The 17,500-nt window shown below is 35.3% G+C and overlaps 1 protein-coding gene across 3 annotated transcripts in view; it reads left to right on the top strand.

Moving 5' to 3' along the window:
• sptbn1 (spectrin, beta, non-erythrocytic 1) overlaps nt 1-17,500 on the top strand; it is a 112,514-nt gene that overhangs the window by 41,992 nt on the left and 53,022 nt on the right. For 2 of the 3 annotated variants that reach the window (XM_084101735.1, XM_084101736.1), the window contains exon 3: nt 13,852-14,003. In XM_084101735.1, the coding sequence (XP_083957861.1) occupies nt 13,852-14,003 (152 nt within the window). Of the gene's footprint in view, nt 1-2,087; nt 2,631-13,851; nt 14,004-17,500 lie in introns of those variants that run through there. The other variant, XM_084101737.1, reaches the window with a different exon arrangement.

The following is a 17,500-nucleotide window of genomic DNA, read 5'->3' as shown; positions in this document are numbered from 1 at the left end:
ATAATATAATATGCTTTTATCTTTTAAATATAATATTTTAAAATAATTGTATTATTATTCATTTTTTTACATTTATAAAATGTATAAATATTTTTTTCCCTTTATTTTGGCTTCACATTTTTCCGGCTTTTATTGTTAAAATATTTATCATTATATATCTTCAAATAATATAATATAATATAATATAATATAATATAATATAATATAATATAATATAATATAATATAATATAATATAATATACTTTCATCTTTTAAAAAATATATATTTTTGAATCATTTATCATTGATGAATGAATGGAAATCCACACACACACATTAGGGTTAGGGTGTGTATTGCCCTTCATTTCCCATCATTTCCCGATATATTCATCCGGTTATCTCCAGATTATTCCACGGAGCGTTTGCGTGTTTGAGAGTAGGCGCTCCTTTATCGTGGGCTGTTTGTCGCGGCGCGAGGGATGATTTCAGCTCTGAGAGTCAGACACACACTTGTGACAGAGAACACAAGTGCAGACGGAGGTGAATTAAGCGCGCTGAGGACACGTGGACGTCTTGTGACTTCAAAATGACACAACCGACTGTGTTTCTGCACAAATATCCCTCTCACTGCCGACCCAGATCCACCAGAACACCCTCGGGCCGCGATCCCACGCTAGACACTCCGAGGAATAATCCAACATTTGTTTCATTTGGAAATACAGGATCATGGGACACATTTGGTCACATTATAGCTAATCTCATGGTTCCTTGAGGATGCTGTCTTGTGGAAAGAGTGATTATTTTTTTAAGTACCATGGCGTACTGTGTAAATAATATTATATTAATATAGCATCCATTCAGTATGATGATATATATATATATATATATCATATCACTCTACTATGGTAAAGCCTAATACTTCTTAATGAAAGAGCAGAACATTTTACATTTTTATTTTTCGGTAGCACTTTATTTTACAGCCCTGTCCTATAATAAGTACATATGATGTACTTATTATAGTAATTACAATATTTGGGTAATAACTATAGGTACTAACCCTGAACCTAACCTTAACCAATGTAGTTACCTTATATTAACACAGCACTTTTAAGTACATGCACCTATTGTAAAATAAAGTGCAACCTATTTTTCTAATAAAAATGTTAATAGAAATTGGGGTTATAAATGTTTGCCTGAAATAAGCTAAAGTACTAAAATTACCAAAACTAAATAAAAAGAGGATAAAAAACTAATTAAAATGACAAAAACACATTCAATTATTAAAACATAAACAAATATTAGCCTGTTATTCACGTTTTTATTCTGAATGTCAATGAAGAAAACAACATAAACCTCTTTCTTCATTAAGCAGAAACAAATGCTTGCTGTGTGCCAGGAACACTGTTGCTGACAGAAAACAAACCAGCGTTTTATTGCTTGATTTATAACATTTCATGCAGCGTTTCATATCAGCGCTCCACTCTCATAAAAACACTCCTTAGTTTCCTGTAAATATCCCATGATCCGTTTTCTTTCTCAGTGTGGCTTTTAATTCACCGTTGAGGGCCTTAGTTTGCATAATCCTGCTTTTTATGACGTTTAAGACCCGTAACGAAAAGCAGACAGGAGCGTTTGCCACCGTGACAGTTCGTCTGTGTGTGCTGGATCCTGACGTAGCCGTGTGAGTGAGATTCCTGAGTGGGAATTACAGCAGATGTTTGTTTTACAGCGGAGTGCAATTCAATAGGCAAACTTTGAGAAGTAGTTCAAAGTCTGCATTCATGGCAGAGTCTCTCCTCACCTTGCAAACAGATGGACGGCGGGAGGGGGGAAACAAGAGGAGGAGGCCAGTGGAATTTCAGGCAAACGGAATTTTAAGCAAATGGAATTTTAGGGAAGTGGAATTCTAGACAGGATGCAAGTCAGTCCAACATTCCAAAAAGGCCATTCCGCATTTCTAATGCGACTTTGCTTGTGTTGCATGACTTTTAAATAACAATGCATGGAAATGAGCCGACTTCCTGCTCTTTCTCCTCCCCCATCTCATCCGGAGACTTGGTACGGCCCGTCTTCTCCTCCTCCTCCTCCTCTTTCATTGTAATGAGGTGGTGACATCATGTGCAAACACACAGGCTGGTGAAATTACAACCCTCTTGCCCTCCTCTTCTGCTCCGCTAAAGGAGTCTCACAGAAACCCTTCCATTGACTCCTGCAGATTCAGAGCAGGTCGGTCTCAAACGGGTCGGCTCGAGGAGTGTGTGGGCAAGCCATCCTCTGAGTCTGAGTGTGTGTGTGACCGGAGGAGGGGCGTTTGTGTGTGTGCTGGAGTTTTTTGTGGGGGAGACGCTTCTTTTGAATGGGAAGACGAACAAGCATGCACGTCTCCTTTAGGACATTAGTCTGGGACGGAAACCTCTTGCTCTTTGGATATCTTTAAAGAGGAGCAGAAATAAGCTTTTCCTCGTCTGTTGTTCCTTCTCATTCCGTGGTTTTCTGGGAGGAATCTGGAAATAGTTTCCCTCTCGGTCAGGGATCATGGATTTGGAGTGGGAGTCCGGGGCCCCCGAGGGCTTTTACCAGGAGCCGAGCTTCCCCGCGCAAATGCCCTTCAACTACAACCAGCTCGAGGGGCGTTTCAAGCAGCTGCAAGGTAAGATGCGTCCCGGATGTGGGAATGCATTGTTTACAGGCGTTGCTACGCTGAGCACCGTTATGATGCCGATTCATGAGTTTCCTTCAGCACTGCGGCTGTGATTTTACAGATGCATAGAATATGCACAGAATGCATGGGTTTACAGATGCATTGAAAGCAGGAGTTTGTGCTTTACTCTCCCTGTAATCCTCACTGAAAGGGTGTCTGGTGGAATTGGGAGTTGCAGACTGGATTAGTGCAAAGGATTTTAGATGGTCAGTTTATTTATTTATTTTTTGCATGCTTTTCATGCAAACATGCAACTTCTGTGCTTAACCTCCCTTCCCCAAAATCCCCGGGATCCGAGTCAATAAGGGGGCTGAATGGCCCGTCATAGACAACAATGGAAAGCCCGGGGAAGGTGGGAGTGGTTGTTTTGTTCTGCTGACTATCACACTGATAGTGGCATGTTTCTTAAAGCTGCGGCTTCATATGCATTTGAATCGCGAGTGCTAATGAGTCCAGCCGTTTAGAATAAGATACACATGAGGCCTTTACTGTTACTCATTGTTCACTCTCAGAAAAAATGGTGCAAAAGCTGTCACTGGGATTGTACCCTTTAAAAAGGTTCTAATATTTACTATTTAGGTATTAATATGTGCACTTTTAGTGCCAATATGTGCCTAATAAGCACTTTTTAGGTACAAATGTGCATCTTTAAAAAGGTACCGCCCCAGTGACAGCTTGTACTTTAAATAGTTTGACAAAGCAGTCGCATTGTACCATGCATGACTGTTGTGGACACTTTGCATTCACCAGCCTGGTTTTGCAGCTCGAGAAATTGTGTGTTAGTCGCATCTTTTCTAATTGTGTGTAAATCAATAGATGTGCACTAGGCATTCGGCACTTCACACACTCAGCGATTTCACACGCTTACGCCATTGCTTTCGTTTGCCTTTACTGTAGTGCAGATGTCCTCTCAGAGCTCTGATTTTGGGGTTTGAGTCTCAATGCTCTTACACATTGCTTCTATTAAACCAAAGCAAGCATTTTAAGAGTCATGCATGCATGATGAGATTGCACAAGTTTGTTTAGTATGAAACGAGTCATTGCTCTGTTATCAGTTAATAAGTAAACGTCGATGAATCACGGCTCAGTTTGAGGTCATGCTGGTGAGGTCGGATGAGAAATGGATACTCTAGATGGGCTGAAAATGCAGCTTACATCTACATTACACATTTAGCAGATGATTTTATCTAAAGAAATGTGTTTAATGAGTAGCTCAGATTAACCATGTACTTATTTTAAGTAGTTTAATGATGAAAACTTGACCTTTTACCTGTGTTATAATAGATTGACTAATTCAGCTTCATCTCAGGGTTGTAAATAACTTAATATGTATTGCTGTCACCACCCAAATACTTTAAAATTCGTCATGCATAATTCACAATTTTAGTTTTTCGACTTCAAAATTTCCCAGTTTAATTCAATGGATTACTTGCTTTTTCTTTCTGAGTGAATTTGTTCTTTTAATGTCAACTGCATTGTGGATTTGTGCATTGTGTGTTATCGGGTTAAAATGCGACTTTAGCTCATGCTTGTGTACTGATAGCACATATTAGATTGCATTTGCTTTCATACTTGACATGTAGAATCTTGTTCCTCAGATGTGATGGTTTGATATTAAGATATTTAGAAGTTGTAACCCCGCCAAAGTCAAGAAGTTCCGTGTTTTATTATGCCTCTTAAAAATCAATGCAAACTACACAAGAGCATTCTTCAAACCCTCCTGACAGAAGAGATTATAGCCAAGATAAATGACAGATTCTTGGATTTCCAGTGCTATTGTGGACCAGCTTCAATAGTCTAAACACATGATCCTGGCAGCTTCTATTTGCACTGATAGTTTACTGACGGTAAGACTGCGTCCAGCTGATGTTGGACCGACTCAAACAGACCTCGATAGGCCAGTTTTGCTCATGGGGTTCGTGCCGAAGCAGAGCTTTTGTCGTCGTGTGTCGTGCTGCCAAGCGTCTGGTCTCCTCAATGACCTTCTGTTGGGCTGTTGGCAGAGATACGCCACTGAAAGCGAGGCCGAGTGAGATGCCTGAATGGTCCGGGTCAGTGTGAGGATGTTTGACTCACTCAATGGCCTGTCATGATGAAGCCACACTGATGTAAACTTCTCAGTTGGACTGTCAGCGTCAGTGTAATCGGTGAAGGGAAACCCAGCTGGGCGTTCAGAGATACGTGAAGCCATGAATCACTGAAGCCTTTCCTGCACTGAACACTCACTCAAAAGTCATTCTGTGACACCCTAAAAAATTAAGGTTTCCAATTAAAATCACGTTTCATTTCACAAAACAATTATTATTTTTTCATTGCACACGTTTCATTTCATTCGAAAACCTGTTTTGGCAAGTTTTTCTAGTATTATTTATATTCTGTCATATTTTGAATTAGCCTTTGTGCTTTTGTAATTTATATATATATCGTTTTTTTAATAAATATTTCTATACAGCTTTTTTAGTCTTCAACTTCAACTTAATTATTTAATTTCTAAGTTTAAAAAATGTAGGTAATATATATAGTATATAATATATATATATATATATATATATAATATATAATTCAAATTTAAGCTTTCAGGTAATATTTATATTATATTTTATTTCAGCTTAAGTTCAGTTAATGGAATACATTTTTTATATTTTAAGATTTAATAAATGTTTAAGCTTTCAGGTATTATTTATATTGCATTTTATTTCAGCTTAATTTCAGTTACTGAAAACAATGTTTTATATTTTTAATTTTATTTATTTATTTATTTAAATTTATTTATATAATTGTTTTTATTTTATTAAGTGAAAATTGTTTTGATTTTTTTTATTATTATTTATTTAAATTTATTTATATATAAAAAATTATATAAATAAAACATTATAAAACATTTTTTTTTTTTTTTTTAATTTTTATTTCAGCTTTATTTTAGTTACTGAAAACAACACCATTTGCATAATTTTACTTGCTAAATGTTTGTAAATGATTGGATGGGGGGAAAGTGTTTCTATAAGACCTTAAAAAATTATGATTAAACAATAAGTGGCATTGATAACATCAGCTGGAAAAATAAAGTTATGCAGTGTTTTTTTCTCCAAAGAATCATAGCAACTCAAGAACACGATACAGCCAGAAATGGTAAAAAAAAAAACAACAAAAAAACATTTATGGATGCGAAACTCTGAGAAAAGGTTATGAGCACAAATGCAAATGAGTAGTAAGTGTTGTGTTGTGTCCTCGGCACATCTGCAGCGATGCACTCGAGCGCATCCTCGCTTCTGTGTGTCGTGTGTCTCTGAAACTAAGGGTGGAGTTTAAACCAGTCAACCTGAAACTGGGCAGATTGAGCTCGAGATATTACACCTGTGATCGCTTGACAGACTCCTCAGACTCTCCTAGTCCTCAGTTCAGTTTATCAACAGCTCTGTTCCGAACTCTAGCGCCCTATATATATATATAGGCAGCAAATGTAAACTAGTAAGTGACTGATTTGGAGTGATTTCTGACCATTAGCTCATTTAGCTGACATTATCATGGACTGTAAATCTGAGTCTGTTCCCTCGTGAGAGAATGTTCCTGGTGAAGCGGGTCATTCATCGCTGTCTCTCCGTAACACTGCAGGAACTGTGAGGTCCCACAACAGGAATGTCATCACTTAAAATATGGCATGATAAACATGCATCTGCTTCCCTCCTGCTCGGGTTGTTTAAACGTGACAAATGTGACAAATGACGAGCTGTGTGTATATATATTCTTGTTTTCTTATAATAATGGAAATATATTCATATACATAAAAATCTACTATATATATATATATATATATATATATATATATATATATATATATATATATATATATATATATATATTATTATTATTTTTAACTTTTTTAATACAGTTATAAAATAACTCAGTATTCTGAAATATTTCTATATATATTTTATTATTTTATATATACTGTATATATATAAATATTAAAATTTAAGCTTTCAGGTAATATTTATATTATATTTTATTTCAGCTTAAGTTCAGTTACTGGAATACATTTTTTATATTTTAAGATTTAATACAAGTTTAAGCTTTCAGGTATTATTTATATTGCATTTTATTTCAGCTTAATTTCAGTTACTGAAAACAATGTTTTATATTTTTCATTTTAGTGAATTTTTTAAAAAATATCTATATTTTATATATAAGATTTATATATATATATAAAATTCCAACCCTAAATATTTTTTTACCAGGCATGAAATGTAGATTAATCCTCATTAAAGTTACAAAAGTTATTCCGTGAAGAGCAATGAGCGATTGTTCTTTGTCTTTTGTTGTAAAAAAAACGAAGACAGCAGCAGATTTATTATGTTTTTTATGTTTATTATGTTTATTAGGTTTATTAGGTTTATTATATTTATTATGTGTATTATGTTTATTATGTTTATCATGTTTATTATGTTTATTAGGTTTATTAGGTTTATTAGGTTTATTCGTTTTATTAAGTTTATTATATTTATTATGTTTATTATGTTTATTAGGTTTATTAGGTTTATTAGGCTGCTGTCCCTTTAAGAGCTAATGCACGGATCCAATATACTGATACACACACATTTTATTTCTCAACTGTTTACTTTTTAGCTAAGACATACACTTCTGTTTACAAGGATACTTGCCAAGATGGGCATTTTGACATAATTACATAAAGAAGACATGAAAGAGAGGTCAAACATAAACATATATCCACTCAACATTCTATTTTGCCCAAAAATACCTTACAGTGTTGTCTTTATGAGGAGCCTGTTTCACGCTGCATGTGTTTCTCATCAGCGCGCGCATTTACTGCCTCTAGAATATTTCAAACTTCACATCTTTATTATTTTTGCCCTTGTTTCAAATGCTCAGACTGTGTGTTGTGGTTTCAGCCAGAAGTGTTGAAACTCTGGGTTTATTTTCGAGCTGAGTGCTGAACGTGATACGGTGACCTCAGAGATCTGTCCACTCCGCAGGAAGTCTTCGGAATTCCATTCTGCTGACGTTTACGCCACGGGAAGCAGATAAATCAGGGAAAAAGAGGAAAACACCCATCGACTACCTTTCTCGGTCCTTCCATGTTTGATTTTAATGATTCATCATCTCAGTAGAAAATGATTCATATGAAAAGCTGATTTCACTTATCTCTGACCCCAGATTTGACCCTCTCGTGTTTCCGTATCGAGATTTCGAGGTTTAGTAATATATGTGATGGGAAGAATGCTGGTCTGGTCTTTTTCATTTCACTGGAATTCACGTTCAGACTGATTCAAAATAATATATTATGATTGCTTTTTTGTTCTTTCAGAGTTGGACAAAGGCTGACCGTAATTAATATAAATCCTGAAATGTAATTACAAAAACTTAATATGGACTACCGTTCAAAAGTTTAAAAATAACACTTTTATTTAGCAGTGTAACACAAATAAATGTTTTTTTTTGTTTGTTTGTTTTTTTCTTGGAAAAAATGTATTGCCATTTCCACCAAAATATGAACTGTTTTCAACACTGATAATAATCATAAATGTTTCTTGATCATCAAATCATATTAGAATGATTTCTGAAGGATCATGTGACACTGAAGACTGGAGGAATGATGCAGAATAAATTACACTTCACTAAATATTCACATAGAAAATTGCTATTCTAAATTGAAATAATATTTTACTATTTATAACGTATTTTTGATCAAATAAATGCCGCCAACTTTCGAACACTAGTGCATGTCTAAATCCCTTAAATTTGTGCATTTTATTTGCATTTTTTGCATGATCCAACTTTTTGTTCCTGATAGTTTGATCATATTGTTCCCCTGAAAGTAAAGACAATACTATCTGTGTGTTGCAGGATAGGGTGTGGTTTGTTTTGAGGTCAGCAAACAAAGATTTTGAGGATGCAGGAAACGCCAATAAATCAACAGTCCCTGAACTCTCACAACCCTCATCAGATAGCAGAGAACATCTCACTGACTCGTTCTGTATTCACTATCAACCTCTGAAACGTTAGCGTGGAAGTGGAGGTTATATTTCTAGAATGCATGTTAATACAATAGAGAAGTTTCCAGTGTTCTCCTTATTGAAATATACTAGTATGAACCATTTATGCATGAGCTTTAGCTTAAACCGTCACTGTGACTAATTCGACCTCCTGACCTGGTGAACGAGCCAGACTCCAGTATTGATTTATCTTAGATGCTCAAAGGCAAATGTTGGCTGACATTTAGTTGACTTTGCCATTGCACTCAAAATATATTAAATCCCATTTTCTGGATATTTTTTTCCACATAAGAATACTTGTATGCAACCTCCTTCGAAGTGTTAACAGCAAACCCACCATTTAATTTAATTTAATTTAATTTAATTTCATTTCATTTCATTTCATTTCATTTCATTTCATTTCATTTCATTTTTTAATTAATTAATTAATTAATTAATTAATATATTTTTATTATTATTTATTTGATTAGATTTTTTTACTTCATTTAACAGTTCTATTTTTATTTTATTTTTTAATTTAATTTAACAACAGTATTATATAGCCATTTATGTTCAAGTCATCAGTTAATTTATTTAATTAAATTTTTTATTTAATTTAATTTTATTAGTAGTATTGTATTTTTTATGTTTTTTATTTATTTTCATATTTTCATATTTTATTTTATTATACATTATTTATTTTATTTTATAGTTTATATTATATTATATTTTATAGTTTATATTATATTCAGCTGTTTCAGCACACTTTGACACTTTGCTGAATATCCTGAGATGCTTAAATCTTCAAATTTAATGAATTAGCTCAAAAGTAAAGTGACGCTTTAAGTGTGCTTTATCACAAAAATAATGTAAAATTGCGCAACAAAATTCCTCAAGAATACTTATATACAATTGTATACAATCCTTTTGGTGTGATATAGCCATTCATCTTCAAGCAAGCAGGGATCTAAGAGCTCATAAACACTGGAGATGTGAGATAAGCCGTGTTTGAAGACTTTATAACGCGTTCATTGATATTAAAGCAGATTTCGGTGGGAGTGTAGCGCGTTTACCCAGTGTTGAGTCCAGATGCTGCCGCATTCCTGCAGCGTTCCCTGCGGTTTGTGCCGGGCCGAGGGGAGGAACACTGACGCCATTGTTTGCCCTTCCCACAATCCTCTGGGAGGATCCGGAGGCCCGGCTAATATGTAGCGTTTGGTGGCATTGGCTGCGATGTTATCGGTTCACAAAGCAGCCTTAGTTCAGCAGCACGCCAGCCCGAACCGAGGAGGAGCTCGTCAAGTCAGGAGCAGGTCGCAACCAGGTCGCCAGAAAACACAGATCGTTTCATTTCACTGATCGTTTCTGCTAGACACTTTGCTCAAATCTTCAAATCTTCAATGTTCAAGCAGAAGAATCGCATTGAGAATTAGCTCAAAAGTCATTTTTATTTTTATTTTATTTTATTTTATTTTATTTTATTTTATTTTATTTTATTTTATTTTATTTTATTTTATTTTATTTTATTTTATTTTATTTTATTTATTTATTTATTTATTTATTTATTTTTCCTAGACAGCATTGAATAAACAGAGAACAGACATAAAAATGTAATTTTTACAAAAAAGTAATTAATTTAATTTAATTTATTGAATTAAAATAGATTTTCATTATACAAATTTAATTTAATTTATTTGCAATTAAAATTATAGCTCTTTTAGAAATAGAGAATAGAGAAGAGACATGAAAAGTTTGCATTTAAAAAAAAGTAATTAATCTTAATTTAATAAAAATGCATTTTATTTTATTTTTTTCCATAAAAAGTATAGTTTCTCCTAGACAGCACTGACAGTAAACAGAGAAGACACTTTGCTAAAGATCTTAAAGCGCTGCTATAGTCAGATCAGATGTTAAGCAGAGGAAGGAACAGAGAGTTATCTGTTTTTCCTGCTGACTCTGTTGAAATATGTAGTTTTTTCCTCATCCAGGAAAAACATGCATTCTGAAATGTTGTGGTTTGGATTGAGTTTATAAAAGTGAGTTTGCATGAACCCAGAGGAGAAGTGTGTTGCTCAGAGTTTAACAGCTCAGGAGATTTCAGGAATCTTATATTCCATTTAAATGTCTTTGTTTCTCAGAGTTGAGATCTGGTACTTTGTTGTCCTTCTTCTGTGAAACTTCAACAAACTGCTTGCCATTTAATATCACTGCTTTCAACGAGATAAAATTGAGATATTACGCCGGCCTCATTCCAGATGTGTTTTGAGTGTGTTTGTGATCATGCATTTGCATTGAGGTGCATTTTAACATGTGGTCCATGCAGGAGAAGAGAATAAACCCGCCAGACGTTTCTCTGTGTGTTTATGTAGGAGTGTGTGTGAAGCTTGACATGAGAGATGAAGTCACTGTGTTCTGCTTCCATCTAGAATTTGCTTTCATAGCCGTTCCGTCGCCTTTGGACAGAATCAATCATCAGTTTTGCACATGCTGTTCAAGAATGATTCTCATTGTTTTAAGTAGAAGTCTATATAGCAGGCGTACATACATATACACTCTCTGTATGAGCTTCAGAACACTTCACAAGAGTGTTATGAGTAGAAATGACACAATACAGGATGATGATTCTCACGAAATCTATCAAGAACTATATATACATATATATATATATGAAGACTTCAGATGCAAAAGCCTCTAAGTGACATCTGAAATTTTCTTCTAAAATGAGTATTTTTATCAAGCTCGTATATTTAAGTTCAGTAATTTCACTTAAATGACAATTACTAGGTCATTTTCATTGCCATTAAAGTGAAATAACTGAACATAAACATACAAGCTTGATAAAAATGATCATTCTAGAAGGAAATGTCAGATGGCACTTAGAGGCTTTTGCATCTGAAGTCTTCATATATATATATATATATATATATATATATATATATAATTTGTTTTGTGTATAATTATTTGGCAGTATTGTATGTAAACACAATCATTGCCAATCAAGTACTTTAAAGTGAAATACAGTATATAAAACAAGTGATATTTTGCATGGAGAAAATAAGGCATATTTTAGGACCTAAGATATTTAGCATTGTTTTCATTATTTTTACTATTATTATCATAACAATTAAGCACATTCACCCCAGTAAAAAGTTACCATATTGAAAACTGACATTGAGAATTAGTCAAAAACTAAAGCTTAGAAGTAAAATGAGCAGCAGAAAGTGTAAATGTGCTTAGTTATAATCAAAATAATATCACAATGCAAAAATTCTTAATGGTCCTAAAAAATTTATTCATTATTTTTATTTATTTATTTAAAAATATTTTATTTTATTTTATTTTATTTACCCAGACACCAAATATCTTATTTTATATTATTTACCCAGTCATCCGTTATTATTATTAATATTTATTTACACAGACAATATTTTTTTTCATTGTTTACATTTTTTTTCCATTAATTTTATTTAAAAAAAATTCATTATTTAATTTTATTTAAAAAAAAATTACTTTTTTTTTTTTTTTTTTTTGATGGTGCTTTCATCACACACAGCTGTAGATGTGTGTGTCCTCTGGCAGATGTTCCTCTTCCTCTGTTTGTTGGTTCTGTTGTGTTTCGGGTCAGACTGTCACAGACGACCTCTCCCTTCATTCTCTCCCTCCCTGTTCTCGTCTTCCTCTCATCGATCCCGGTCTCAGACGGACCCTCGCTGTGGGGGTGTGGTCGGTCTGTCGTCTTTAACACACAGGGGTCAACCAGGAAAAAGGAGGCGGGAAAACAATCGAATCAGACGCTTACGTCTGTGCGCGGACGAGGAATGCAATAACAGGAAAATTGGGAGGATTATAAATAAGTTTGTGCATTTGAACCGCTCACCCGTGGGCGGACCAGCATAAATAAACACCCTTTGTCTGCTTTACATTGTTCGCTGCGTTCGATTGGTGGAGGAATCGTCTCTGGAACATGAATTATGGGATAATGGCTAGAAAGTGGCTGAACATTTGGCAGGGCGAACAACAGGGTTTCGGGTTACGACATGGTTGAACACAGACTATTTTAAAATCATTTGATTCCTCGTCCAAAAACAGTCATTAGTATTCGGGAATGTTTTTTGGGGGTGGCCTGGTGCAGAGTTTGTGGACCATTACAACGGCCTCATTTCTTCCTAGAAAAACTAGTTCATTCCTGTCTAAATATAGCACATATAACATTTTCAGTTTCAGTTTGTAGCAGATAAATAATATGGCAAATAATATTTTTTTTATCATTTCATTGCTTGTTAACCATAAATAGCACACTGCTAATTTAGTATATTACATAAAATTATGGAATATTGTTTATGGGAATCATAGGAAATTTATTTATTTATTTAACAATATGTTTTATTTAAAGTATTGTTTAAATAATAGTTTGTATTAAAAGTGTATTAAGATTGAGATAATTGTATTGTTATTATTATTATTTATTATTTTAAAATATATTTTATATTATATTAATATTTTTATATTAAATTATTTTGTATTCAAATTATTTAAAATACAATTAAGACGTACTTATTTAAATGATTGCTCAAATAACATTTTGTATACAAAATTGTATTACAATTAATAAAAAAAAATTGAGAATTTTATTGTTATTATTACGGTATTATTTATTTATTTATTTAAAATATTTTTTATTTAAATAATATTTTTATATTTAATAATTTTGTATTAATTAATTATTTTGTATTTATTTATTTATTTATTTACTTACTTTTTTAACTTAATTATTTTGTTTAAAAAAATGTATTACAATAAAGAACCAAAAATAAATTGAGATAACTGTATGATGATTATCTATTTTAAAATATATTTTAAAGAGATTATTTATTTTAATTATGAGATAATTTATTTGTTTATTTTAATTTAATATTTAATTTAATATTATTTTTAAATTAAATAATTCCTGTTCATATTTAAAAAAAAAAAAAAGATAATGGTGTTATTATTATTAATAATCGTTTGATCATTGTCTATTTTATAATACCGGTATTGCTGTTGTAACAGTTTTATTAAATCAATCCGATCCAGTCCGTCACTCCAAGTCCGCTCCAGTCTTTTAGAGTGATCAGGAAGGTGCTTAATAACATAACTACAAGTATAGTTATTGAGAAAGTGTGTGTGTTGTCGTCCTGCAGATGAGCGAGAGGCCGTGCAGAAGAAGACCTTCACCAAATGGGTGAACTCACACCTGGCGCGCGTGTCCTGCCGGATCACGGACCTGTATATGGATCTCCGGGATGGACGGATGCTCATCAAACTGCTGGAGGTTTTGTCCGGAGAGAGACTGGTGAGTTTGAGCCGGGCTGTGTTTCCTAATTTGCATATTCATGAAGCAGTGGTGTCGAGTTACGTTCAAACTGTTTTAAGGTATAAAGTTTAAGTTTTAAGGGACATTTACTGTGACGTTAGTTAAATACATTAGTTAAAATGCCACCCAATTCATACGCAGAATAAAGGGGCGGGGCCTGGTTGAGTTAGTTAGTAGTGTGTTAAACTGGTGGTTATGGAAAGGGGCGGGACATTTCCCAAACTCACAGCACACTGCTCCAGCTGACCAATCAGAGCACAGTGTGCTTTTCAGGAGGAGGGGCTTCATAGAGACAGGAACTAATCACCATACAATGCCGTAACTCGAATGACGATGTCATCAGTGGGGGCGGGTCCATGTAAATGAGCATGAATTATAACACTCAGTGTGACTGTGGGCGGTTTGAAGACGTGTTATTATTGGGTCGCTCTCTTCCTCTGTTTGAGGTGCCGAGTCAGATCCCTCAGTTCTGATAACTGTGTTTCAGAGTCGACGAGCCCAGTGGTTTTGCTTTCACTCAGACAATTAAACATCTGCGTCATCTAATTGCCTGAAACTGTTCTTTCCTGTTCAGGGACTCAGACTTTCGAGAACAAGCCGGTTAAAATCAAAAGCTTTAGGAGAATTACAGACACACTCGACAGTAAATGGAGTTCTGGTTCTGAGATTCTCTCACTGGAAGAACAAGATCACTGTAAATCACAAGTTGTGTGTTCCCATGACGTCGTTCAGAGCGCCAGACGTCTCCTCGTTAGTTAAACTGTAACGTGTGTGTCAACAGGTCACGACCTCTGTGTGTGAAACACCGCTGAGGGCCGTCGGGTAAACTTCTGCACAGGGTTCAGGCTGATAAGAGCTTGAAAACACGAAACATTTATATTTCTGTCCTGGAGGTTGTGTATTATATTGAGTGTGTGTGTGTGTGTGTGTGTGTGTGTGTGAGTGTGTGTGTATATGAGTGTGTGTGTGTTTATGAGTGTGTGTGTGAGTGAGTTTGTCTGTGAGTGTGTGTGAGAGAGTGTGTGTATATGAGTGATATGAGTGTGTGTGTGTGAGTGTGTGTGAGAGTGTATATGAGTGATATGAGTGTGTGTGTGTGTGAGTGTGTGTGAGAGTGTATATGAGTGTGTGTGAGTGAGTTTGTCTGTGAGTGTGTGTGTGAGTGTATATGAGTGATATGAGTGTGTGTGTGTGAGTGTGTGTGTGTGAGAGTGTATATGTGTGTGTGTGAGTTTGTCTGTGAGTGTGTGTGTATGAGTGTGTGTGAGTGTGTGTGTGAGAGTGTATATGAGTGTGTGTGTGTGTGTGAGAGTGTATATGAGTGTGTGAGTGAGTTTGTCTGAGTGTGTGTGAGAGAGTGTGTGTGAGTGTATATTAGAGATGCGCGGATGGGCTATTATTTCATCCGCAACCGCATCACAAAACTCATCATCCGTCCGCCATCCATCCGCACCACGTTTTTGACCACTTTTCAAAACCGCACCCGCCCGCCATCCGCTGATTGCTGTATACATAATATTTTTCATTTGATTGGTTCAACCGCCCGCCACCCGCCCGAATTGAATTAAAATATTATTTTTCGTCACGTCATCCGCCCGATCCGCGGTTTATCCGCGGAGTCCGCGGCTGTAACCGCCAACCGCGCATCTCTAGTGTATATGAGTGATATGAGTGTGTGTGTGTGCGTGTTTGACTGTTTGTGTGTATATGAGTCTGTGTGTGTGTGTGTGTGTATGTGTGAGCGAGTTTGTCTGTGAGTGTGTAATAGAGTGTGTAATAGAGTGTGTGTGAGTGTATATGAGTGATATGAGTGTGTGTGTGTGCGCGTGAGTGTGTGTGTGTATATGAGTGTTTGTGAGAGTCTGTGTGAGTGTATATGAGTGCATGTGTGTGTGTATATGAGTGTATATGTGTATATGAGAGAGTGTGTGTGTGTGTGTGTGTGTGTATATGAGTGTTTGTGAGAGTCTGTGTGAGTGTATATGAGTGCATGTGTGTGTGTATATGAGTGTATATGTGTATATGAGAGAGTGTGTGTGTGTGTGTGTGTGTGTGTGTGTGTGTGTGTGAAGGAAACACCTTCTCTGTTGCTCAAGGCCTCGGGTCACATCCTGAGCTCAGACGTCTCTGAGATCTACGGCCTGCTCTTCCTCTGCTCCTGAAGGCCTGTGGTCAGGCAGTGAAACTCATCGCTGGCGCTGGCGAACGCTCAAAGCGGAGCTTGAGTTTCAGACCCGCTCAAGATTAGTTTACACAAGCGTATTGGGAAGAAAGCTCTACCCAGAATGCACCTCGCGCTGTATTTCTGAGCCCTCGACACCAGCACTGACTGTATGTGTGCTTTGTTTCACTTCAGCTGTAACCATAGCAACGGTTTAATGAAAAACATGGTCATAAATTTCCCCGGAGTGTGTCAGCTCTTCCTTTTATCTGTTTAATCAAACTCTTGCGGATCATCAGTGTGTCCGCGTGTTTCAGCGCCGGCTTCTGTCGAGACTCGCCTGCACACACACAGCCACTTCATCCAAACTAAACAACAATTCACTGAATGAATGAAAGAGTCACACACTGTAAAACAAGCATGTTAGCGGGATTCTTACAGACCTTATGGCCTCGTTTACACTGTCAGTGAAATTTGACCCAATTCCGATTTTTTGCTCATATGTGACACAGATCGGATGCGTTTATGACAGTGTAAACAGGAAATAAACACATGCATTCTAGGGCTGGGTAAAAAATATCGATTTCTCGATTTTAATCGATTCTCATTTTTACGAACCGATATTGATTCTTAAATCTCAAGAATCGATTAGTCATCCTGTTTTCAGTTGATGAATGAATGTAACATTGTAGCGCATCCCATCCAATAAATCACAATAATCTTTGTGCTTGTTATTATTGATATGAAACAAAGTCTCAGATTTCAAATTAAGTCCATTTTCTTACGAAATTCAAAAACATAAATGCCGTTTTGTCGCTGTGGTGTGAGATCGCTCTGGCTCAGCTCTAGAGAAGCACATGATCTTCTCTTCCGCATTAATAACACCAGTTACAGCACGAGATAAACATGAGCATCTGAAAGTGTGTTAAAGGTAGAGTACAACTTATCGAAGTCCGTATCATGTGACATGGAGTCGCTCAATCAGTGTTTCAACCGTGGAAAGACGTCAGTAAACAATGTCATGTAACGTCACATTTCCCTCAGAAAAAACATGTGACCATAAACTCGTTAGTCAGTGAGAGAAATTAACTCTAGAGAGGAGCATTTAGCTAAATATATGCACCATATTACATATTCATTATAATTTTTAATGTTCTTCAATATTTAATGCATGTTTGAATAAATCTGGCAGGTTTTTATGACAGCCACCATTTAAATGTTTATATTTCATATAACTTTATTATTATAAAAATAAATAAAAGTGTAATTTAAGTGTTTGTATACAAATCAGTTCATTTTTACCTTCAATATTACA

This window comes from Abramis brama (genome assembly GCF_963993115.1).
Source record: "Abramis brama genome assembly, chromosome: 23".
Classification (NCBI taxonomy): Eukaryota; Metazoa; Chordata; class Actinopteri; order Cypriniformes; family Leuciscidae; genus Abramis; species Abramis brama.
Note: the sequence above shows the minus strand (reverse complement) of the source record. Positions and strands in the feature narration are given on the sequence as shown.